Consider the following 25,536-nt stretch of genomic DNA (forward strand, 5'->3'; position numbering starts at 1 on the left):
ACTGCTTTTCTTTTCAATTTTTCTGCATCGAACTGCACCCTGGTGGTTAATGCTCATCACACTGTCGTCTACAACAAAAGGGAGCGCTCTTCTATTCGCGACTTCAACGTGGTTTTAAGCGACAATCCGGCTGAGCTGCCCGCAGCTCAATGTGCATGCGGTGGTGGTAGCTTGACGGAAACCTGATTTTATGTTTTCGGCTTTTTCTTGTTTGCAATCATAATTCTCTACTGAAACACGGGCCTCAACAGCAAACATTGCGGCGCTACCCAACATCTTCCTCCAAGCAAGTGTTTTTATGATGCCCATGAAGTAGGTGTTCTGGTTTCGCATTCCTGTAGCAGAACCAAAGTACTCTTCAGCACGCTCTGACGAATGACTTTCGTTTCCATAAAAAAAACTTCGTAAATATTCAGCGCTCCATCGATCGTTGCAATGCCGAGGCCCATAACAATTAGAACTTGCTTGCTGGTAGTATTCACATAACCAACTCTCATTATCTACCCTCCAAGGATGCCGAAATCAGAACCAAAAACTGTAGTCTCAAAGCCGCTAATAGACCACATGATAGGTGCAGGCGTATGCAAACATTTCGCGAAAACGGGTGGTCGTGCCATCATCATAATCAGGCTGACTAAGCCGACTGCAGGGCAAGGGCCCTTTCCCATATCTCTCCAATTAACCCTCTCCTGTGCCAGCAGCGATCACCCTATTCCGGGAAACTTCTTAATCTCAAATTTTTCTCATAATTTTGTCGATAGCCTCTAAATGAGCAGTGAAATTCTATGCAGGGCAACCGTTAGGCGTCCGCACCTGAAATCGCAAATATCTGCGGGGATGGTGAGGCAAGAAAGCGCTTTTATGTAAGTGGTATTACCCCGCTTCCAATGATGATATCTCTGAAACATTCGAATCTAACTTCTGTTTTATTCTCTCTCTTTTTGTTGACTAATTTCCTTTTTTTTAACAACGGCAACCAGCATTCCCCGATATGACGGATAATACCCATCTCCAACGCGTCGGACGCAGAACAATACTTTTGGTTTTCGGATGTCTACCTCAGAGCGGCATGATTGGTTTAGTGGTTGCATAGATTCGTTTTTTTTTAAACAAACAAAAAAATCTGAACTCAGTATTTTAATCAATCAATGAATCACGCACATTTCAAGCGTGCGTGGCAAAAACTTACCCGCGGGAAGTGTTTTCACAGTGGTCATGACAGCGTCGCCTTCCAGGAGGACTCCATCTTCAATGTTCCGTGCAGCTAATGATACATTGTACGATGTCCATGGAATTAGGTCTATGGATGTCGATGGCACGATGGCTGCAGTGTCTTTACCAGAGGGCTCCAAAGTTTCACAAGTACTGTTCTTAGCACTGGAGACACAGATTCGGTAGTTCGCTATTTCCCCGTTAGGGACTTCTGGTGGCTTCCAACTCACAAGTAGAGCATCTTTCTCAGCTTTTACACTGATGTTCTCGGGCCTTCCAGGCACTGCGATGCGGGTGAAAGGAAATGGATAGGCATCAGATGGTAGTAAATTACTTGTTTCTATCGTGCTCTATTGAGCCAACAGAAAGCTCGTACCAAGTGCATGTGAGATGCACAACTTTTTTACTGATTTTAATCTCCGCTTTTTTTATTTCGCGACGTCTTTTCAGCACTTAGTCGTGTCGGGAGTTTATACACTCGCCGTCATAAGTTTGAGCAGTGCGACACTGCAAATAAAGTTACTTTATTTCCATAAAGGGTTTATTGCTTAATATATAAAGGCTGAATGCGAAGCTAAAACATTCAGCAATAAGTTACACATGGCTCTTCGAAGCAGCGGCAAAACGCTGTGAAATTATTGTTTTACTGGATATTGCTTTTGATGACATTTTCAGGGCGGGCATGCATAATACTCTCTTCCTCAAGTCTGACAGGAAGTGGCACTAAGATTATCACCTTAATCTTGTAGACAAGATGCTGAAGCTGGACTATATATTATACAGCTTTCATTCCACATTTGATCTGCTTGGAAGTTTACTTTAATTCCCACATAAATTATCATGTAGTTTTCCACAAAACTGCGCACTACACTATTATCTAGGCTGCTTGTTCACTCTTCTAAACACGACTTTTTAGATTGCTTGAAATGCGAAATGCAGTCAGATATATGTGGACTGAACGTGACTGCACGCAATACCTTCTACAAAATATATAATGGTGGCGGCGTTTTCGGCACGCTGTTTGGCAAGTTCAATGTCAAGCTTAAATAAGGAGAAATGCCCGCATTGCTGACAGTGAGCTGCTTTCCTTAGTTTGCCGGAACTGAAAGCTTTTTGGTAGACTTCTGCTACCTTACTGCTGGCCCAATTGTCGTCACCATCCATCGTAGCATACATAGCTGAATGTCTTATTTGTGAATACCCTGTGCTTCGTACAAAAGTGCTTTTATTTTGATTTTATGAGTATAAGTTACGCAATGTCTCGCATTCATACCTCTTGTTGCATCGGATCTGTGCTTGCTTACATGGGCGTTTTGTGGCACTGGAACTTCAAAAAACATTTAGGACTGCGGCAAATTGCAGTGCCGTCGCATTTGCCCCTTGTTATGAAATTTTTTTTTCGTCACCAGTACACCGCTGATATTCGCAAGGCACAGCAAACGCATTTCTATACACAGGTGGAATTTTTTAAATCGTGTAGACGCTTTAAAACTAGTTGTCGTTGAAAGCGCAACGCAGGCAGCCTTTGCACTGAGCTAAGCAGATTCGTAATGAATGTACTTAAGTTAAAATAGAAAGCGTCCGTAGGATCTCTAATAACTCTCGCTATCCTTCACACATCTGCCCTGTTATAAAGTGCCCAGCACATTTTGAGCGACAAAGCTGGGTGCAGTTGTGTAACCTTTAAAGGCTCCTTCCGCAATAGAGCACATTTTTAAATGAGCTAGTGCACATCCGTTTTACTAAAGACATCTCTTGTGGGCAGCACATATTTTAGAGCAAAATTTTATAAGAGGCTTCAGTAATATTGGAGGCACAATTAAGGTACGGAATAGAAGGGTGGCTTAACCAGCTTAACACGGAAGGCGTGTGAAAAACCAAATATATGCAATCTCCCGTCGTTTCCCAAAAGCGTTCAAGATGATCGGTACTTAATATGCTTCCGCGAGCTGCTAAGACCTGTCAGACTGTGGGATTGGCATTAGACGGTGTGTTTGACACCACCGTACATGCAAAGGCTATTCTAGTCATATGTGGAAGATATTTTGCCTCATCGAGTCAGCCCAATTTTCCGCCCGGACGTAATATGTTTCATTTTATTACTATAGCTACCGAGCGTCCATCGTTGTCGAATCTTTTCTGTGCGTAAGCATTAATTGGCTCATGCGTGCGCTAACAGAAAGTGTGAGCAAAAAGTGTGTACTATTACGCGAGCTTGTCTGAGTTATTCGCTAGTAACTCGGGTAAGCTCGGGTAAGTTCGAAGGAGCGCGCGCAAGCTGCATCAAAAGCGAGGGAGCTCGGATAAGTTCGCATAACTTCGGCGGAGCGCCGCGGAAGCTGCAGCTTATGCAAGGAATCTCGGGTAAGCTCGGGTAAGCTCGGAGGAGCGCGCGCAAGCTGCATCCAAAGCGAGGCAGCTCGGGTAAGTTCGCATAACTTCGGAGGAGCGCCGCGCAAGCTGCAGCTTATGCAAGGAAGCTCGGGTAAGCTCGGAGGAGCGCGCGCAAGCTGCATCCAAAGCGTGAGAGCTCGGGTAAGTTCGCATAACTTCGGAGGAGCGCCGCGCAAGCTGAATCCAAAGCGAGGGAGCTCGGGTAAGTTCGCATAACTTCGGAGGAGCACCGCACAAGCTGCAGCTTATGAAAGGAAGTTCGGGTGAGCTCGGAGGAGCGCGCGCAAGCTGCATCCAAAGCGAGGGAGCTCGGGTAAGTTCGCATAACTTCGGAGGAGCGTCGCGCAAGCTGCAGCTTATGCAAGGAAGCTCGGGTAAGTTCGGAGGAGCGCGCGCAAGCTGCATCCAAAGCGAGGGAGCTCGGGTAAGTTCGCATAACTTCGGAGGAGCACCGCACAAGCTGCATGCAAAGCGAGGGAGCTCGGGTAAGTTCGCATACCTTCGGAGGACCGCCGCGCAAGCTGCAGCTTATGCAAGGAAGCTCGGGTAAGTTCGGAGGAGCGCGCGCAAGCTGCATCCAAAGCGAGGGAGCTCGGGTAAGTTCGCATAACTTCGGAGGAGCGCCGCGCAAGCTGCAGCTTATGAAAGGAAGTTCGGGTGAGCTCGGAGGAGCGCGCGCAAGCTGCATCCAAAGCGAGGGAGCTCGGGTAAGTTCGCATAACTTCGGAGGAGCACCGCACAAGCTGCATCCAAAGCGAGGGAGCTCGGGTAAGTTCGCATAACTTCGGAGGAGCACCGCACAAGCTGCATGCAAAGCGAGGGAGCTCGGGTAAGTTCGCATACCTTCGGAGGACCGCCGCGCAAGCTGCAGCTTATGCAAGGAAGCTCGGGTAAGTTCGGAGGAGCGCGCGCAAGCTGCATCCAAAGCGAGGGAGCTCGGGTAAGTTCGCATAACTTCGGAGGAGCGCCGCGCAAGCTGCAGCTTATGAAAGGAAGTTCGGGTGAGCTCGGAGGAGCGCGCGCAAGCTGCATCCAAAGCGAGGGAGCTCGGGTAAGTTCGCATAACTTCGGAGGAGCACCGCACAAGCTGCATGCAAAGCGAGGGAGCTCGGGTAAGTTCGCATAACTTCGGAGGAGCGCCGCGCAAGCTGCAGCTTATGAAAGGAAGTTCGGGTGAGCTCGGAGGAGCGCGCGCAAGCTGCATCCAAAGCGAGGGAGCTCGGGTAAGTTCGCATAACTTCGGAGGAGCACCGCACAAGCTGCATCCAAAGCGAGGGAGCTCGGGTAAGTTCGCATAACTTCGGAGGAGCACCGCACAAGCTGCATGCAAAGCGAGGGAGCTCGGGTAAGTTCGCATACCTTCGGAGGACCGCCGCGCAAGCTGCAGCTTATGCAAGGAAGCTCGGGTAAGTTCGGAGGAGCGCGCGCAAGCTGCATCCAAAGCGAGGGAGCTCGGGTAAGTTCGCATAACTTCGGAGGAGCGCCGCGCAAGCTGCAGCTTATGAAAGGAAGTTCGGGTGAGCTCGGAGGAGCGCGCGCAAGCTGCATCCAAAGCGAGGGAGCTCGGGTAAGTTCGCATAACTTCGGAGGAGCGTCGCGCAAGCTGCATCCAAAGCGAGGGAGCTCGGGTAAGTTCGCATAACTTCGGAGGAGCGCCGCGCAAGCTGCAGCTTATGCAAGGAAGCTCGGGTAAGCTCGGAGGAGCGCGCGCAAGCTGCATCCAAAGCGAGGGAGCTCGGGTAAGTTCGCATAACTTCGGAGGAGCGCCGCGCAAGCTGCAGCTTATGAAAGGAAGCTCGGGTAACCGCAGAGGAGCGCGCGCAAGCTGCATCCAAAGCGAGGGAGCTCGGGTAAGTTCGCATAACTTCGGAGGAGCGCCGCGCAAGCTGTAGCTTATGCAAGGAAGCTCGGGTAAGCTCGGAGGAGCGCGCGCATGCTGCATCCAAAGCGAGGGAGCTCGCGTAAGTTCGCATAACTTCGGAGGAGCGCCGCGCAAGCTGCATCTTATGCAAGGAAGCTCGGGTAAGCTCGGAGGAGCGCGCGCAAGCTGCATCCAAAGCGAGGGAGCTCGGGTAAGTTCGCATAACATCGGAGGAGCGTCGCGCAAGCTGCATCCAAAGCGAGGGAGCTCGGGTAAGTTCGCATAACTTCGGAGGAGCGCCGCGCAAGCTGCAGCTTATGCAAGGAAGCTCGGGTAAGCTCGGAGGAGCGCGCGCAAGCTGCATCCAAAGCGAGGGAGCTCGGGTAAGTTCGCATAACTTCGGAGGAGCGCCGCGCAAGCTGCAGCTTATGAAAGGAAGTTCGGGTGAGCTCGGAGGAGCGCGCGCAAGCTGAATCCAAAGCGAGGGAGCTCGGGTAAGTTCGCATAACTTCGGAGGAGCGTCGCGCAAGCTGCATCCAAAGCGAGGGAGCTCGGGTAAGTTCGCATAACTTCGGAGGAGCGCCGCGCTAGCTGCAGCTTATGCAAGGAAGCTCGGGTAAGTTCGGAGGAGCGCGCGCAAGCTGCATCCAAAGCGAGGGAGCTCGGGTAAGTTCGCATAACTTCGGAGGAGCGCCGCGCAAGCTGCAGCTTATGCAAGGAAGCTCGGGTAAGTTCGGAGGAGCGCGCGCAAGCTGCATCCAAAGCGAGGGAGCTCGGGTAAGTTCGCATAACTTAGGAGGAGCGCCGCGCAAGCTGCAGCTTATGAAAGGAAGTTCGGGTGAGCTCGGAGGAGCGCGCGCAAGCTGAATCCAAAGCGAGGGAGCTCGGGTAAGTTCGCATAACTTCGGAGGAGCGCCGCGCAAGCTTTCATCTTATGCAAGGAAGCTCGGGTAAGCTCGGAGGAGCGCGCGCAAGCTGCATCCAAAGCGAGGGAGCTCGGGTAAGTTCGCATAGCTTCGGAGGAGCGCCGCGCAAGCTGCAGCTTATGAAAGGAAGCTCGGGTAACCTCAGAGGAGCGCGCGCAAGCTGCATCCAAAGCGAGGGAGCTCGGGTAAGTTCGCATAACTTCGGAGGAGCGCCGCGCAAGCTGCAGCTTATGCAAGGAAGCTCGGGTAAGCTCGGAGGAGCGCGCGCATGCTGCATCCAAAGCGAGGGAGCTCGCGTAAGTTCGCATAACTTCGGAGGAGCGCCGCGCAAGCTTTCATCTTATGCAAGGAAGCTCGGGTAAGCTCGGAGGAGCGCGCGCAAGCTGCATCCAAAGCGAGGGAGCTCGGGTAAGTTCGCATAACTTTGGAGGAGCGCCGTGCAAGCTGCAGCTTATGCAAGGAAGCTCGGGTAAGCTCGGGGGAGCGCCGCGCAAGCTGCATCCAAAGCGAGGGAGCTCGTGTAAGTTCGCATAACTTTGGAGGAGCGCCGTGCAAGCTGCAGCTTATGCAAGGAAGCTCGGGTAAGCTCGGGGGAGCGCCGCGCAAGCTGCATCCAAAGCGAGGGAGCTCGTGTAAGTTCGCTTAACTTTGGAGGAGCGCCGTGCAAGCTGCAGCTTATGCAAGGAAGCTCGGGTAAGCTCGGAGGAGCGCCGCGCAAGCTGCATCCAAAGCGAGGGAGCTCGTGTAAGTTCGCATAACTTTGGAGGAGCGCCGTGCAAGCTGCAGCTTATGCAAGGAAGCTCGGGTAAGCTCGGGGGAGCGCGCGCAAGCTGCATCCAAAGCGAGGGAGCTCGGGTAAGTTCGCATAACTTCGGAGGAGCGCCGCGCAAGCTGCATCCAAAGCGAGGGAGCTCGGGTAAATTCGCAATAACTTTGGAGGAGCGCCGTGCAAGCTGCATCCAAAGCGAGGGAGCTCGGGTAAGTTCGCATAACTTCGGAGGAGCGCCGCGCAAGCTGCAGCTTATGCAAGAAAGCTCGGGTAAGCTCGGAGGAGCGCCGCGCAAGTTGCATCCAAAGCGAGGGAGCTCGGGTAAGTTCGCATAACTTCGGAGGAGCGCCGCGCAAGCTGCATCCAAAGCGAGGGAGCTCGGGAAAGTTCGCATAACTTCGGAGGAGCGCCGCGCAAGCTGCATCCAAAGCGAGGGAGCTCGGGTAAGTTCGCATAACTTCGGAGGAGCGCCGCGCAAGCTGCAGCTTATGCAAGGAAGCTCGGGTAAGCTCGGAGGAGCGCGCGCAAGCTGCATCCAAAGCGTGGGAGCTCGGGTAAGTTCGCATAACTTCGGAGGAGCGCCGCGCAAGCTGCAGCTTATGAAATGAAGCTCGGGAAAGCTCTGGTAAGCTCGGAGGAGCGCCGAAGAGCAGCAGTAATTAGGAGGAAGCTTCGGTACGTTCGTAGTAGCGTCGCGCCAGCTGCGCGAACAACATGGGTAGCACGATCCCAACGGGTGGCTGTGACAAGGACAGCCACCTGCCAGAGCAGTGGCGCATCGCTTAACCGCTGCACCACTGCGCCAGTAGTTGTGCACAAACACACCAAAAAAAAAAACAGCAGTAGTGCACAATGCTTTCGCATTCATAGCACGTAAGCAGACTTATGTTTCCCGGCACAGCTTTTTTCTCCATCCAGGCTGAGTTCTGTATCAACGTGTTTAGTCGAGTGGCGGTACTTTACAAGCATTATTTTGTCGTTCCGTTCAGTTACATATTTGTTATCCCTATCCCAGCCATTGGCCCAAATTGCGCGAATCGCAGTGTTCGCTCGTTATCAACGCCGGTACCATCCCACTGACAACACTGACATCCAAGTGAAGCCTCTGCGAAGTCTTGAAAGAACATGCGGATATCACCAGGAAGTGCAGAGAAACTTCCGCGGGCATCCTTCACATGTCTTTTTGGCAGCACTTTCTCTATCCAAGCGAGGTGCGTACGAAGTCCCAGAAGATTTTCAAATGCCTTAATAAGGACATATCGGTTATTACTGAAATAAGGGAAATTTGCTTGGAGATTTTTATGCGTCCAAGAGAAACATTTTGCTCGGCCCGGGTAAAAAATATTTTGCAGACTAATTTACGCTTTCTGCGATTTTGACTGAGAGAAAAAACAAGGATTACGGCCAATTACAACGGTGCAGTTTCTTCGACCATTGTTGAAATTTTTCGGGTAAAATCTGCATTGCCTCACACGCTTTCACGGCGAAAATGCCTGAAAACAAGCATGCGCAAAGTACAGATAAGGCTACAGAAGCATTACCAATCCGAAGTCAGGCAGCACCAACATATTGAAGGAAGAATTTCTGTAATGCTACAGAAACAACTCCGAATTTAAGACCCTTGTTTTGGAGCATGTGGCTTTTACACGTTAAGCACATTATTTATTTCAATTGAGAATCGGTGATAAAAGAATAAATGAAAATGAGCAGACATCATTGCAGATATCTTGTATTAGAAAAAAATATCAGAGTCGGCACTGCCACCTTCTTCGCGACTATTATGTCAACGTAAAAAGGCGTAAATCAAGGAAATTTGCTAAATATCATCCGAACGGCATATCTACTGGATAGCGTGTCAGGCCATCTAAAACAAGTAAATGCAATGGACATCGCTCGCAAGTACTCAACGGCGTTGAGAAATTCGGCTATGATTTGGATATCCTTAGGACCTGGTATTTGCACTGAGATAGCGACAGCTACTCATGAGAAGGGGGAAAATGATTTCTTCTAGAAATGATTAGCTACAAAATATGACTGCCTTATTATCAGCAGGATGTTTTTTTTTTTTTTCAGCGCAGGGTTCACCAGTCATCTGAAGTGTAGGCGCCCTAGTTGCGCGTGAACTCCTTAATTTTCCCTTTTTCTGGCGGTTACAAGACGCAGTATTCATGAAAAGCGCGCACGCACCTAAAAACACTCTGCGCGATTCCTCGGGCACAATTTAAAGCTAACAGGCCGCCTGCGGTAATCAACAACTTGTGAAAAGGTGACTGCAATATGCTAACATCTTGAAAACTATCACAAAGAGCGCCCGTCCTTAGCTCAAATCTGTTCTTACATAAGTTTAGAAAGCCTAAAGCGAGTGGACATATTTTACAGACGCGCACACATCTGTAGCGAACGAGACGGCGTGGCACTAAATGTCGAGAAAGCGGAAAAACATCTCTCAAGCGTTGTGACACCTAATCGCTCGGGCCTCGCTTCGCCTACCTCAAGCGCATCGGCCTGCGCTATGTGCGAGCTTCAGTGCAAGATCTAATGCAGTAACGTTCTCCCCGTAGTCACCGTCGAATACGTGAAGCAAGGAACGATTCCCAAACCCTTTAGAACTGCACTGCGATTCAGCACTACGCGTCTGTAGAGCATAGAGCATGCTTAACCTGTGCGTAAGACGAACCTTTTATAACGGGAGTTACAAGCGGGTTCCAGGAGCATGGTGCTCCAAGAAAGCCCATGTACAGGGGCGATGGACAGAAACGCGAACAAAAAGCAGCCTAGGCGCTCCGCTGTTCGCATTCCTTTTCATCACTATTTTACTCAGATGCAGCAAAAAGACGCTAGAGTCGTCCGCGATGCATTCTAGGACGACTCTAACGTCTTTTTGTTACCGGGCAGGTAAAAACGCGCTAAAAATAATTTCGAACAACGCAGCGCGTAGGCGCCGCCTGTTTATTTCCATCGCGATAGTACCTAATGAAGGTTACTCGGCATGCCCACGATGAAAGTTATCCGCGGCGCTATCAATAATGTCCATTAAGAAAAACGCCGGGCAGGAGATTATAATGTGCGTCAAACAAAACGCCCCTCATATAAATGCCAACCGTGTGGCGTTTCCACCTAGTGTGCATGCGAATGATTGCGCCACCGATTGGCAGGTTTTAGAAACTCATAGTAGACACGAGCCCCATACTTCCTCAAACGACCGCCAGTGCGCGCTGCCACTGAAAGCTCTCCTCTTGTATGAGCACTGCGCCGAAAAGGACTCGGGCTCAATGCCGTGAATCGTAACTAGATTATTAAACGACATAGTTTGTAGGCGTCCCAGGTGACACTCTTATGATTTATTAAGACCGTTAGCGGGCCTCGGGAGCGCCTGCCTCTCAATGCGCAAGTGCTGTAGCATCCCTGAGCATGTTGTTAACGTACAGGAAGGGTCTAAATCAGTAGGAGAGGACCTAGAAAGATTAAGGGGAAGAAAAGCCCGGGTCGAAGCGTGTGTGCGCCCGTTTCCTTCAACTCTCATCTGACCTGGAACACATATGAGCTCCTTTCTTGCAGATGGATTACTACATTGACTCATAATTTCGCAGGCCATCGTCGTGATTTCCCGCGCATATAATTTCTATAATCCGCTTGGGATTCTGTAGTAATTAAATTTTGTGGCTAGAAAGCAAACCCTTATATGGTATGTTATGGGATTGTCAGAAAAATAACAGTATTTCAAAAAATAAAGCCAACGTGGTAGAGCTGGGAGGCGGCCCAGTCCGGTTCGGACATCGAGGAACAACAAGCCGTCGTCGAAAGAGTACGGGCAGCGCCTTTTCCCAACGGTGTCCCGGACTACGGACCCGATCACTCTTCCACCTAAGGCAAGCCTTTTTGGTTTTCAATAAATACTTTCATGATCATTATCTTGCTTGAGCATTGCATCTTGCCGCCTCTCAAGCTTAGCACCGCATTCAGGTTCATTCAGTCCGCTTGCGCCTGTAAGCTTAGAACTTGGCATACAATCGACTGGATGAAGTTCTTTTCATGTCTATCTTTTTTTCAAGAAATGCACTTGCGCCTGATATTGTATGGTAAACGGCGGAAAAGGGCGGCCTCATTCAAATCCTCCTAAGGCAGACTTTCCGAATTTCAAGGCTAAGAAACTATATCTCAGGCTGCAATTGTTTTCTGACGACGCGTCGATCGCATGTTTCCATAAGATGAACGTTCCTTTCTCAATATTGGTGCTATGGATGCTTATCTCCCTGAGACACAAATTAAACTGTTAAAAATTAACGCGCGCATGCTGTGGAGGCTCACCGGCTATGGTCTTGGGCTGCTAAGCCCAAGTTCCCGGGTTGGAATCCCAGCTACCGCGGCCTCTTTTTCGAAAAAGACAAAATCCAGAAACTCCACACCGTTCACGAGAGACAACTCCACGGGCCCTCGGTTATTTGTAACCTGCCACTACGGCGTTCTTCTTAGCCGAGCGTATGAGGTGATCAACTCCCGAAACTAACGAGCTTTTTTTCGAGAACTTGCCATGTCAAATAAGATCAGGTTAGTTTGTGGAAGCAAGAACTACGAAACCAGTGGTTTCGGAAGAGAACAGCAACATTTAGGAGATGAAATCTTTGACACCGAGCAGTAATTTAAATGCATACAGCGAACAAAGCTGTTCGCTTCGATATGCGCTTTCGATGCTTTTGTTCAAATACCACAATAACGAGTTTTCAAAGTTCTATTCAGGCTGGAGCTTTGTTCAGTGTGTCGTGCTTTTTGGAGCATTGGAGCCTTTGAGTTAATTTAGGAGCGAAATTAAAAATTTAGCACGTCGTAATACAGGAGAGAAAAGATGTTTCCGAGGGACAGTGCGAGTATGAAGCATGGCGGAGGTGGTAGATGTACTGAAGGAGTGACTAAGTTAGGCAGTTGCTACAAACACTGTACCTGTCGCTACTATGCGAAAACCGTACGAGAGGTCACATAAAAAGGGCTTTGTTCTACAGTCCACTTACCTGGCCTAATAAAGATAACGGCCATGGCGATGGAGAAAATAATTATTACTACATTGGAAGTTTTCTTTTTTTTTCAAACAGGAATGCTAAAAGCGAAAAAACGATGGGAAATATTTTCGCGTTGTAGTGAAACTTAAATATAACAAGAGTGGTGGTGCCTCGGCACGTGATTCCTTTTCGTTTTCAGACGTGATCATACACAGAAAACTGTCCGCTGTCAACACTTTACAGCAGTCAGACATCCTCTCCCTTCTTTACAATTATTTCAGGTTATCCTCCAGATTAGTGCTTCTTTGCAGCAAGTTTGAATTAATTTGCAGTGTCAAAAGTTTTTCTGTCCTGAAATCACTAAGCACTAGAAGCCATTATCCATATGCACCACGAGCAGTCCCATGCCAGTTCCTTCCCGCTTACTTCACCACACAATTAAGGTAAGTTGAGAGAGCTTAAGACTCACCGCCCATCTTAGTCCTTTTGCAGATTGTAGCAGCATCTCCGAACAGCTCTGTATGGTTCTTAGTGGTGCTTACAGCGGTCACTTTAACAGCGATCCAGGTCCATGGATCTAAGCCGTCTATGTTTCGTTCCAATCTCTTCTCATTCACAATCTTGCATCCGCTCGAGTTCCAGGTCATTTCGTCGCTGAAACCTGATGCTCTACTGCAGCTTTCCACCACACAGTAGGTGATCACATAGCGGTCCAGTTGGCCGCCTGTGAAATCCGGCGCTTCCCAGGCCAACGAGAGGCTATGGTTGGTGACCTGAGCAGCGGAAAGGCTGGTCACGGTTCCGGGAGCTGCAAAAATTTATCAGAGAGGACTTGAGACTGGTTGCGTGTGATAATAATAAAGCATTAAAGTGCGGAGTGATGCTACGTTGCAGAATGAGTATGTGCAATGAGTCATCACTGTGAATTATCAATTCTAAAGTGCTGAGTCATGCTACATTGCTGAAGTAAAGTGCTGAGTCATGCGTCATGCCCTTGACTACGCGTCATGACTACGATAGTTTAGAGTGCTTTGTTATGCTAAGTTGCAGAGTGATTCATGACTATGACGACGCGTCGTGTCTAAGCATAATTTGCACAAACTCTATACGCCCTACATTACGCTACTTGTAAAGTTCTGAGCAGTGTTACTTTGCACAATAACTATGAGTGATTGCTATGACCACGCGTCATGACTCTTTTAGTTCATATGTTCGGATTCATGACCATACATGTTTGCTTGCATCTACATTGTTATCGTTCACCGCACATGTACATCCTCCATGTGCATGTGCATGAACATTCACAGCCTCCGAATTTCGCGGCATAAACGGTGACGGCGGACGCCAGTGTTTGCACTGATGGGACATATAATGCTTTCTAAATAAAATATTACACAGAAGAGCTGAATGGAACCATGAATAATTTCTCTAGATCAGTTCACTTTTTTGTCTCTCAAACCAGCTGCATTTCTAGAAGCTGTGAACTAAAACATAACATTGATTCCACGCTAGACAAATTGTTACGCTTCGATATCATAATAAAGCTCTCTGCAATGACATCTAAGGCGTGATCAAATTTTACTTTTCGTTTACCTTCTTCTGGGTAGTATCAAACAGTTCTCTTTGCTCTGCAGTGTATGCATTCGCAGCGACATCCTATGCCTTCATTGAAACGATAGCTTGCACATATTTCGTACCACGTAGAAAAGAGATGGAGCAAAGAAGCGTGGCCACCTGTTCCACATTTGCATTGATACCTATGCCCATCATGGGTCCAGATGTAACTCAGCATTCCCTTACTCTGAACAGTATTACTTGGTTATAACAGCAGCTTCCAACGTGATTAGCGAAGGTGCTGTATAAAGAGACCAATTTCTGAGCACATCTGAGAGGGCCTTAACCGTAGCTCGAGACAACATGTGTAGCAGACCTAGCATTATCGGCTTCGTCAAGAGTGAAATGTTACTGTGTAAAGCGGACAAAAAATACAAGCTGCGAGCACTTAGAATCTCTAAGGCTTGCGCCTGGTGTCTTTACACTGATTTTCTAAAATATTGTTCCTCAAAAAAAGCAGGTGAACCTGGTGCGCCAGCAAAAACACATGTTTTAATGCTGTGCTTGCAGAGAGTACTCTCCGTATTCTCGTTTCAGTAGTCTGCATCTACATTTGGTTGATATTTATCCTTAGCACCTCAAATGATGTTTGCTTCAGGAACAGAATTACAGCAATTGAGGTCGTACCTTCAGTTTGCGCAAATAATGCAATCCATTCTTCTCTTGGAATTCGAACTAACGAGAAATGAGCAAAATAAATTCTCCCTTTCCTGTACCTCTTCAGTAGTCTGATTTCAGTCGTTTAGCCGTGTTAAACAAAACATATGCATTTATTTCGTCAAAACGAATAGTATCCCATCTACATTCTGACAGAAAACACGTATTCGTACGTCACTCGATAAAAAGAAAGGTCGCCTTGTTCAACAGTAATAAGATTAGGGGCTCTGAAACTCTGTCGCTAATCTCAGTGTTTGCCATCTACGAAAGCATGAACGGCAAACAATCGCCTGGAAAGGGAGAACGTGATCCAGCAAACAATATTCCAGACCGGAAATGACGATAAAATCAGTTACCACTCCAAGTCATTGATAACCATTATTGACCACGCTGATAACGTTTTAAGTGTTGCAACTACACTTGCAGTGCACGTTCACGAGCGAGAGAGATGACAAACACAGGTTCGGCGTACTCCATTGTATTTTCTCTTTGTCTCATTTCAAGGTAATTGCTTGACTCCGCCAGTGTGCACGGATTTATCTTCTTTTGGAGACTGTAAACATTAATAATGAATTTTCCTAAACTATTCACATTTCGAGAGAACTTTAAAACACAGATCACACATGCAACATTGATCTGAGTGTGTTTCTGCTGCTACAGTTACATAAGGAGCAATTTAGTAGTGAGGAATAAGGTTCTCGAATTTTTTCGTACGCATTAATGCTGTTACCGCCAAAATAATTACCTCTCGAGAGCAGGTATTTAGGCGAAAGCATCCTGTATTTTGCCTTACAGGTAGAAGGTAATTTCATATATGTTCGCTTCGCGTATTCAACTAGGGGCTCAAAGGAGGTCTCTCCCTTTCCCTCTTTCAAGATAAAAATTTACTAAAGTAATCGCTATTTCTGTGGGCGCGATTTGTTTTAATTCATAACAATTAGCATACAATACACATAGTTGTGTACAAGGTAATTTTTATTTTGCGAATGTCAGGCTGGAGCTTCTTTTTTAACGATGCGAGCTTTACAACGTGAAACTCAATGTATGGGAAGAGCTGTGTTTTCTTTTTCAGGTGGTCAATGTCAGTATAAATTTTCAGAAATGTGATTTATTTGCCACAGTTCTGTATGGTCAGGCGCAGGAATAAGAAGTGCTCTATAGTTCTCATAATTATTCCGGCATATGTCCGTCCGCGACGATTGGGTCAACATTTGAAACTAAACAATTTTCTGCAGCAAGCCTTTTACATTAGCGGCCGAAACAAACCTGAGCGTTTGATTAATCATGTGGGAGCTTCACCATTTAGAGGGTGCTGAGATAATCGCTGTCACTGGCACAATGGCCTCGTTATCAACAGGTCCAAGCACAATTCTCTTATCACCTGACGCCGAGCACTGTGCCAGCATTTCGGCGGTTGAAACTTTAGTGTTCAATCTTCCATTCATCCGTTCGTAGAAAAACGTCTCTCTTGGGAACCTTTATCGGCCACTCATCCAGTATGTTTACAAGTTTTTTTTCCGACCTTTTCGTTTTTGCTCATGTATTCTTGAGGCGGGTGAGCAGTAAGTGGAAATGAGATGTACTAGCTATAGCAGCCTTTCTATTATCTTATCGAGAACCCGGAGAATCTTTGTGGCGTTTTTGAGGCGGCGAATAGATGTCAAGGATTGAGACCGTTCTCGCCTTCTTGAGCGTTCGTGGAATTTGGGCCGCATTCGAGACAGCAGAAGTCCCTTAGTAGAAACTTTTTTATTTTTTCCCAAGAGGTAAGTCACCTCAGTTGTTTACGTTTTGGGTTCGCTGACTAGACTCCTGATTTTACGTTTTTTTTTATTATACAGGCGCGCCTACGACGACAACAACTACAGAGCATGAGAAAAAAAATCATTCCATACCATTTTCAAAGTACGTGGATGCGAACATTTAAAGCTGGTCAATTCGCGCTTAGATGTCCAAGTCGTTTGCTGGGGTGAAAAGAGTTTTTGATGCGAAGAAACCTAATTCTCCAATTCCGCAGTCCGAACATGTCGTAATTTTATATCTGCATTTTTAATTAATGCGGCCCCAATACAGTACTGTTTAGAAATAACCAGTTTGTGAATATGGTTATTTAAAACGTTATTTTGATAATATTGCTTATATTATTGGTTTTTGGGGAAAGGAAATTGCGCAGTATCTGTCACATATTGGTGGACACCTGAACCGCGCCGTAAGGGAAATGATAAGGGAGAGTCTGAGAGAAGAAAAAAGAAAGAGGTGCCGTAGTGGAGTCCTCCGGAATAATTTCGACTACCTGGGTATCTTTAACATGCACTGACATCGCACAGCCCATGGGGGCTTTTGCGTTTCGCCTCTGTCGAAACGCAGCCGCCGCGGTCAGCTTCGAACCCGGGTACTAAGATATCATTCTCGCACACGGGGCTATGTTCTGTTACATGTCTTCTTCCTTTCGTTTCCTGCCCTGCCATTGGTCACTGCTCCATCTAACGTAGATAAAAGATGACCTGGCTCGGGTTGCTGATTAAGCGCGTCCACAATGCAGCTCAGTTGCATGAACGCAGATAACACTCTTGCCAAACTGCAGGACCAAAGCGTGATTGCTAGAATGACAAAGTTCCCCCGGGACCAGTCAGCGCCCGTAAGCCACGAGAAAACAAGTGTTGAACTCTTGCTTTCTGTAAATATTCTCAGGCAACCATGTTGATGCAGTTGCTGTTCCGTATTGCTGCAAATCTCGAACTGATTTGTGCCAACCCGCAAAAAACAGCCCTAGAGAGTAATTCCGGTCCCGATTATTCGCTTTCAGCACAAGAACAATAATTACACCAAGGCCACATAGCCTACTTCAGTGCCGGGGCAGGTAATGGTACAAGAGCCTGTGCATCACGTCAAAAAAGAAAAAAAATACCTTTAGCAATATTCACTACATTTGTAGAATCAAATCCTTATAAACCTCTGCTTTTGTTGACATTCGCAAAAACGTTAGCGGATTTAAAATTTTTGTATCTTTTGCACTGCATAAAAACAATCGTGTTGCGTAAATGTTGACAAAATCAAGAATGGCTACGCTCTCCAGTCATGCGAAAGCGGCCAAAAAAGAAGGAACCAGAGGGAAACGACCCGTGGGTACCTCATGCTACGATATCATTCGTTTCCAAGCTGCTGCCTCATCGTATCATGAATGCCTTGCCTCTTTATGATGTTCGTGCGTGCAAGAAACAACTGTCTCCTTAAGAGTAGGTAACGCTATGAATGGATGATGGCGCATATCTAGTTTTAATACGCAAGCTACCTTCAGGTACAAGGAATAAACAGCAAATAACTCAGAAAGAACTCGGCTGCAACAGGCACATGAGAGACAGGTAAACATTGAATGTTAAAAAGATTGAAGGTGGGCAGAGATTAAAAAAAAACGCTTTGAGGGATCCCTAAAAGCGCATGTCATACGGACTCCAACAAAGCACAGCTGAAGCATTACCACCAAGAAGAGCGGAGCGGAGGCTGCAGAGCAATGCTATTTGCCTTTCACAAAAATTTCGCAGTTCAACAAAAATTACTCATTGTCCATAAATTGAAACCGGGACCACAACCTGTTCGGTGCAATCCCCCTACCAACTCAGCTAACATAGAGCACTAGGTGTAGATCAATGCAGAGCTGATCAACAGCTGGAAGTGAAGACAGTAATAATTCTATGAATAGGCGAATTCTCCAATGAGCAGATACGTGTCAGTAAACTATTTCTTGGCATTTCGGGTTTCTTTAAACCGGCATGTGAGCGTCCCGGGCATTTTTAGTACAAAACCTGAGACAATGCTACGCGCTGAAATAAAAAGAGGGCGATTTTTTATCTTTAAAAATATATATATTAAAATTGTCAGAGGTATCCACTGCGACCTGTTAAGCTGCATTGCACCGCAAAGCAAACATTAGTGCTACTCTCATATGGCCCACAGATTCTACGGTTAATTACATTGTATATTATACCGTTCATTTTTTATTTCACTGAGCAAGGTATTACTGGGGAACTAGTGGCCCTCAACACCTAAAGTGAGCACTTCTTTGAATTTTTTTAATCGCTAATATATTACGAAATATCGAATGCCAAAAATAAGAAATTAAAAGCGTGTTCTGCTAGCTTTCCGGCATTGTTTAACGCCTTATTGGAATAGATGGAAATTAAAGAGCCTACCTCTGGGCAGCAGAAGTTCGCAGTGATAAAATCAAAAAGTCTGCATGCTCCTTACACACTCCATGGAATTAATAAATTGAAACTTTAGGGCTCAATGGCAGACAACTTGAGATAATGAAAAAAACAACAAGCTTCATTTTGTAAAGCCTGTCCTCGGAGAATGGGACTTGTATGCAGCAGGAATGTTCTATAGAAGTACTTTTATGTTGTCTCTGCATAGGACCAGCACACACCTTAGATATAACTTCTTACTGATGAAACAACACAAACCTCTTTGTGAAAGTTGTGGATTCGAGCTATCAATAAACAATATTTTACTCTCATTCTCAAAACTCGAAAAAAAAATAAGAGAAAAGTACTTTACTGAATTTTATAGTGAACACTCCATTTTCGTCGATTGCAGCTCTTAGGTGATAATGCAATTGTTGACATATCTTAAGTTTTTAGCTTTTTACGAGCAGCTTGTGTTCATGATGAATCGTAAATTCTAACTCAGCGGCCCATTTATTTATGATGCACTCCAGCCACTTTCTCATTCCTGAGAAGAAGGCTGAGGTCCCTATTTCATTGGTTGGGAGCCTCAAAATCCTTGATCAGTTAAGGATGGCTGCTGAGGTTGCCTGACATTATTTAAAGCTTTTGCCATTATCTTTTCCTAAAATTTTTTTCTTTCCTCTTCACTAAAGCAGTAGAATTAACTTTTTAGACCCTTTAAATCACCACATTTTTCCACTTACTTTATAAAATTCCCACAAAACAATTTTTTATACCTTGTGTTTGGCGCACGACCGCCTGATGCTCATGCTTCAGTGAAGCTAACAAAACACAAAACGAGCATTAATTATAAGATGGCGTCACTGCTCGCGGTTTCATCGCTGAAATCAAGTTAACTTCTTCTAGATCATCAAAACACCAAATGCGCCGATATTTGGAGCATAAAAAGTACAAGAGACGGCATTTTATATATGTGCAATGCCAGAAAGCCTATTCGGCATGCTTTCAAATGCATATTTTTGACCTTCTATATTTGGAACCACATTGCCGATTAAGGATAATTAAAAACAGTGCTCGGCTTATGTCCTCACAGCCATCAATTCCGAGATATAAACTCCTACCTAAAATTAAAAAAAATAGAAGAATCTTTTAGTTATCTGCAGGTTGTTAATCGTGTAATTATTAAACTACATGCGCTGCAATATGTCCCCCTTACCGTACAATCCAACCAAAGAGACTGCACCGAATTATCCCTCACAGTTCTTTAAAAAGTGTATAAGTTAAAAAATAAGGCCCTGTGCACAGCGCAGCAAGTACGTGCATTTGGACGATGACCACCACTCTGCTGATTTTTGTGGAAGGTTCTACGGCTATAAATATAGGTTGTTTTTTATTTGTACAGTTCTGACGCATTGCTTGAATTCACCCAGGATATACAGTGGCATCAGCCTCTATTTCCAACACGCATGTCATACAGCTCGTGTCACAGACACTCGATCCAGCGGTATTATCAAAAGGTGATTAATTCTTCGCGCCGCTGCGCAGCCCTGATAACCGCTTATGTGAACATCCGGCAAACAAAAAAGAATATAGGGCAGGATGTGAAAAACCGTTGTCGCCGAAGCTTTTGTGAAATCTTGCGAAACTGCGGGCTGCATTACACAAGGCAGCCGGAAATGTACAGCATGGATAGACAAAGAGACGTTCCCATAAATAAAAAAAGTTAAAGCTGAATGCCTCGTGGCAGAATTTGTTCCTTGTGCCTCTTTTTATTGTCAAATCTACATAGCTAAGGAGCCAATATGGCAGAAATGCATTGCAAGAAGACGAAGGCAAATTATGAGCACTTCAAATTCTTTCGGGCTGCTATCTGCGGTTTTGCTATTTTCGCCTCCAGCTTCGCAAGATCGAACAGCACAATTCCAGCAATACTCTCGACTTTAATAGGCTACAAACTGCAAGAGTAAAAAAATTGGTTTTCTTTCTTCTTAAGACTGAGAGGGGTTCAAAGTAAACTTTCTTATTGTAGATAGCACGCTCCAGTCCGTCAATGCTGTCCCATAGTTGGTATTCCAAGGATCCATTCCCGTATCGAGGCAAATTTTTCCGCTATAAGGGTTTTCTGAAAACTGTATTTTTTTTAGACGTATGACCAAAATTTAATCGCTGCTAGTCTGTAATTACAGCCTACTATTTTCTGTCAGTTCGCCAACTTCGTGGTTTCTTGCAAACATTCGATTATCGGGGAAAGGGTGGCCGCAGCTTGCAAACGACAGGGTCAGTTGAAGAGACATGGCAGAGCCCTTTGCCGTGCAGTGGGCATAGACAGGCTGATGATGATGATGAATTAGCTGAAATAACTAGTTGGTTCGCATTACGAGACATGATATCGGCAGTCCAACTTCCTTCAGCTTGTGAGGGAGAGCAGTCGCCACTACATGTTTGAGAGGTGCGTGTGTTTGAAAAAAGTTGTTTCGGCAAATCACGCAAGCTAATCGCCTAATCTCCTTACGGGTAAAAAAGGGGGCGTGTATTGTTCCCCCCTTGGTGTCGATGCAAGGCGTCTCTTCCTCGAGCTAGCGCAATAGTACATTTGTTCCCTAGAATGCCCGCCGTGGTGGCTCAGTGGTTAGGGCGCTCGGCTACTCATCCGGAGCTCCCGGGTTCGAACCAGACCGCGGCGGCTGCGTTTTTATTGAGGCAAAACGCTAAGGCGCCCGTGTGCTGTGCGATGTCAGTGCACGTTAAAGATCCCCAGGTGGTCGAGATTAACCCGGAGCCCTCCACTACGGCACCTCTTTCTTTCATCTTTCATTCCCTAGTTTCTCTCTTCCCTTACGGCGCGGTTCAGGTGTCCAACGATATAAGAGACAGATACTGCGCCGTTTCCTTTCCCCCCAAACCAATTATTACTATTATTATTATTGTTCCCTAGAATACCCATTCCGCGAAATGCTTTGGCAACTGCATGCACATGTCCATTTGCCCGCCGCGGTGGCTCAGTGTTTACGGCGCTCCGCTACTGACCCGAAAGACGTGGGTTCGATCCCGGCCGCGGTGGTTGAATTTCGGTGGAGGCGAAATTCCAGAGGCTCGTGTGCTGTGCGATGTCTATGCACGTTAAAGAACCCCAGGTGGTCGAAATTTCCGGAGCCCTGCACTACGGCGTCTCTCATAGCCTGAGTCGCTTTGGGACGTTAAACCCGCATAAACCAAACTAAACCACATGTCCATTTCGAAAGACTGCACAATTGTGATCTGAAAGGAGAGAGAACACGAAAACCGCACTCATTGCACACTTCATGGAGCGCTTAGTCTGCTTCAGTACGGCAGCTAACCCGTTCATCCATGCGCTTGCGTCACGGTGCAGCAAGAGTGTTGCAGTGCCCGGAACACAACTGGGGGTGTGAGGACAGCGCATGATGTACTGCTGACATGGATGTCTTGGCTTTTCTCTTTTTAATTTCTTCTTGCCTACCTTCTGCATTTCTCCCGAGGACCCCACTGTAACCAGTTTTCTAGAGTGCGCTTTTGACGCCTTTTTCCATCGCTCCTAGAACACCCGGCAGAAGATTCGGTTAATTTCGCTTTAGCAGGAGCTGAGGCTTCACCCGTGGTTTGTTGCGAATGCCGTCAGCGGAGCATTCCGCATTTGCTCGGGTTGCACCATCGATATTCTTGCCACACGGTATAATAGAAATTAAATAAATACACAGTTTTGGAGTAATAAATACGAGGGAACATGACGTATAGACAGTTTGGGGTGGATGGAAGACGCTGTAGAAACAGCTCGCGCAGAAGGGTGTCGTGCTGAGCAGCGGAGTCTCCAAGGAGCTGGCGCATGCGACGGAGGAGCTGCGAAGGGCGGCTGTCACCAAGCTCTGTAGCACTGAGAAGCTGCTGGAGTTTGCTGCGCTCGGACGCTGATTTGCGGTCGATGATAGCCGCCTTAAACGTGTCGAATGGTCGAGCAGTGTCAGGCGAGCTGATGACATCCACTAAATCCTCATCGACGTCAGGAGGCAGGGAGGACACGAGGTGGAGGAACTTGGTCTCCTGACTGGTTGTAAGTCGCAGCCGAAAATGCGCCTCAACCTGAAGGAGCCAGCCGCGGGAGCTATTGGGCCAAAATGACGGTAGGCTGACTGGCTGGAACGCGGCCACAGAAGCACCGCGAGGCTGAGCGTTCTGGATCGTGTCGTCGCTGGTAGGCAGGACGGAAGAGCCAGCGGAATCCATGTAGGAGGATGGGGTTTCGTGTTCGAACCCGAGTCGCCAAATCTGTCGGCGCTAAGGCGAGGAAGAACCAGTTCTTGCAGCGTTGAAGTTCGAACTGTTTCATTTTTTAATGCGCTGCTTGCGCTGCGGCGGCCTTGCCCAACTTCCTATTTCATATCCGGCGTCGCGTCTCATGGCCTGAGAGCCGAGCGCGGCGCGAGGGGCGCTACAGGCTGATCACGTGGGCCCGCAGGTTTGCAGAAGCTATCGCGGTCTTGGAGTGAGGACCTTACCCACGAGGACCAGTACACGAGTCACGCTTACTAAAAAGTTTTTCAGCACCACTACCACCATCTAGTAGATCTAGACAGTGCTGTTCCTGAGTAATAAAACTGTGGCGATCGCAATCGCTCTCCTTCGCAGAATTGCTGCGGTTTAGTTGAGCATACATCAAAAACAAATACATTACACCCACTGAAGAAACGAGGTCCGAGCATAGGCGCAGGTGTTTGCCGCTAGCGACATTTTGTTTCGTCCGCTTTTTCTTCTTGCAAAACCGGCCCATTCACGTCCCGCAGCGAAAATCCGTCAACATGTGACAGTTTCCTGTTATTCGTTATTGTGCCATCGAATATTCGACTCACCTGCAGCGTCTGTCTCAACCGGCACCATAGCTTCGGTACTCGTCATTTCGGAGCCATTGACAGCTCTGTTGAATGCCACCACAGTGATCCTGTACTTGGTCCATGGATCGAGGCCATTCAGTCTATGCTCAGTGATTGAAGAAGAGTTGATTGTGATGGTGTCATTCTCGGATTCTGCGCACTCGCTTTCTACGAAGTCGTTGGCACGGCACCATGTTAAGATGTATCCGTCCAAAGGGCCGTTTGCCGTCTCTGGTCTCCTCCACTTTACTGTGGCCCCCTCCGCATCAGTACCGTCGACGCGGAGGTCTTTCACTTTCTCCGGCGCTGCAAACATTCGAGAGAAAGTACCATGAGCTCATTTTTCACAAAAAATGACAAAAATGAACGACAGACCGATAAATCACCTTTCAAATTATAATAGGTTCTTTTTCAGCGAACAGACTCGAACAACAATGTGAAGCCCAGGTGCTAAAAGACACTGTGTGCCTAGAAGAATGCTAGTGTTAAATTATTAGGATGTTCAGATGAACGCAGCGTCAACAAAACCATATTGTGAGAATGGTTTTGGTCGCCGCAGGGATTGGTAACCAAAGTTCGCGAGGGAAATGTGGTGAACAGCAAATCATCGAACTCAAATTTGCCTGGACATTCAGGAACAAATTATGTCCTGAAATGGCACTCGATTCTTAGTTTCACTTTAAAATAAACGCTTCACGAAGCAGGAGAGTAATTCTAAAGAAGCACTGCGATGCGCTGACACTGAGACCGTCGTTCGATCTGGAAGAAAAGTTTGGGGGCTTCCAGGAGCATTGCCCATAGGTTTGTTTCATCGTTTAAGTGGTGTAAAAACGGGTATATATTTTTTTTAAACTAGGTGGGGATGAAGCATGTGGGCTAGTTATAAGCCGGGAAATAGTGGCCGTCATCATTCTTAGATAGCGCCACAAGTGACATTGTATTTCGCTTGTTTGCTGCAACCATGCCCCACCATTTCATCATAGGCCCCGTCGCTTCAACGCTTCAAGAAAATAATGTCAAACTTCATTCCTAGCATCAGTATGTAAAGCAATTTTTTAAATAGTTTAGCTTATTTTAATATTCAGTACCTACAGGGCTGATCCCTCATTTTTCTAGTCTTCATAACATGATGTGAAATAACTTTTAGATAACCTGTAATTCCTGTTAAGAGGAAAAAAGTAAAATTCGTCTATCGTACGAGAACATACACATGTTTTTGTTGTTCTAGACTACTAATAAAGGAAATGTCGTTAGGCTGTGAGTTATGGTGAATTCCAATCACAGGCCCGGAGCGGTCTGCACGCTCTGTGACAGAGCGCCTGAATCCGGCGGAGAGCGCGTGACCTGAAATTGCGATTGGAATACACTTGCTCTGACCAGAACATGTAGGTGGCGCTCGCGAACTGCTGGAGGAAGTGCCCGTCATTCCTTGCGCTTGCCCGCGCTTTTCACGTGATTCACTTTTGAGTCCACAGCGGCGGGGGAAGCTGATCGTCTGCTACGGAGCGCGGAGAGGAGCCGGCGCGACAGACACGACAAGCCGCCGGAAATGGAGGGCGCCGCTAGCGCCGTTGGAAAAGAACGTCAAGCGAACCTCCGGACGACTCCACCGATTTCGGCGGAGCAGTCCCGACTGCTCCACGGAGCAATCTCGGCTCGGCAACCACTCCCTGTCTACGATTGGAAGACGCGATCCGTGGCTCAGATCTGCGTTTTAATACAGTTGCTCCGAAAAGAGCACCGAACGTTGCTCCCGAAGTGCTCCAACTCTGCGATTGGAAGTCACCATTAGTCAGTACCAACTTTTGTTAAAAGCTGGAACATAAAAATGGAACACTATTACGGCTATCTTGATAATGCGTAATATGGCGCTCTTATTTCATGTAGATTTTCGAGTTCGTTGAAATTCGTCACTGGTGTTGAAATTATTTTGCTAGTACAGCTGCTAGTAACGGGAAGAGCTCGTTAGTGCTAACAGTGAAACCCGGTAACAATTTTTTACATTTTAAATCTCAGGCATAAAGCGAACCACTAGACCATTT

General features: G+C 47.0%; 1 protein-coding gene across 1 annotated transcript in view; it reads right to left on the reverse strand.

Moving 5' to 3' along the window:
• LOC144105685 (receptor-type tyrosine-protein phosphatase H-like) overlaps positions 1-25,536 on the reverse strand; it is a 145,440-nt gene that overhangs the window by 82,513 nt on the left and 37,391 nt on the right. The window contains exons 6-8 of the mRNA XM_077638791.1: positions 23,474-23,800; positions 12,626-12,964; positions 1,190-1,495 (exon numbers count right to left, since the gene is read on the reverse strand). Coding sequence (XP_077494917.1) covers positions 1,190-1,495; positions 12,626-12,964; positions 23,474-23,800 — 972 coding nt within the window. The remainder of the gene's footprint in view (positions 1-1,189; positions 1,496-12,625; positions 12,965-23,473; positions 23,801-25,536) is intronic.

The sequence above is a fragment of the Amblyomma americanum genome, chromosome 9, assembly GCF_052857255.1.
Source record: "Amblyomma americanum isolate KBUSLIRL-KWMA chromosome 9, ASM5285725v1, whole genome shotgun sequence".
In the NCBI taxonomy this organism is placed as follows: domain Eukaryota; kingdom Metazoa; phylum Arthropoda; class Arachnida; order Ixodida; family Ixodidae; genus Amblyomma; species Amblyomma americanum.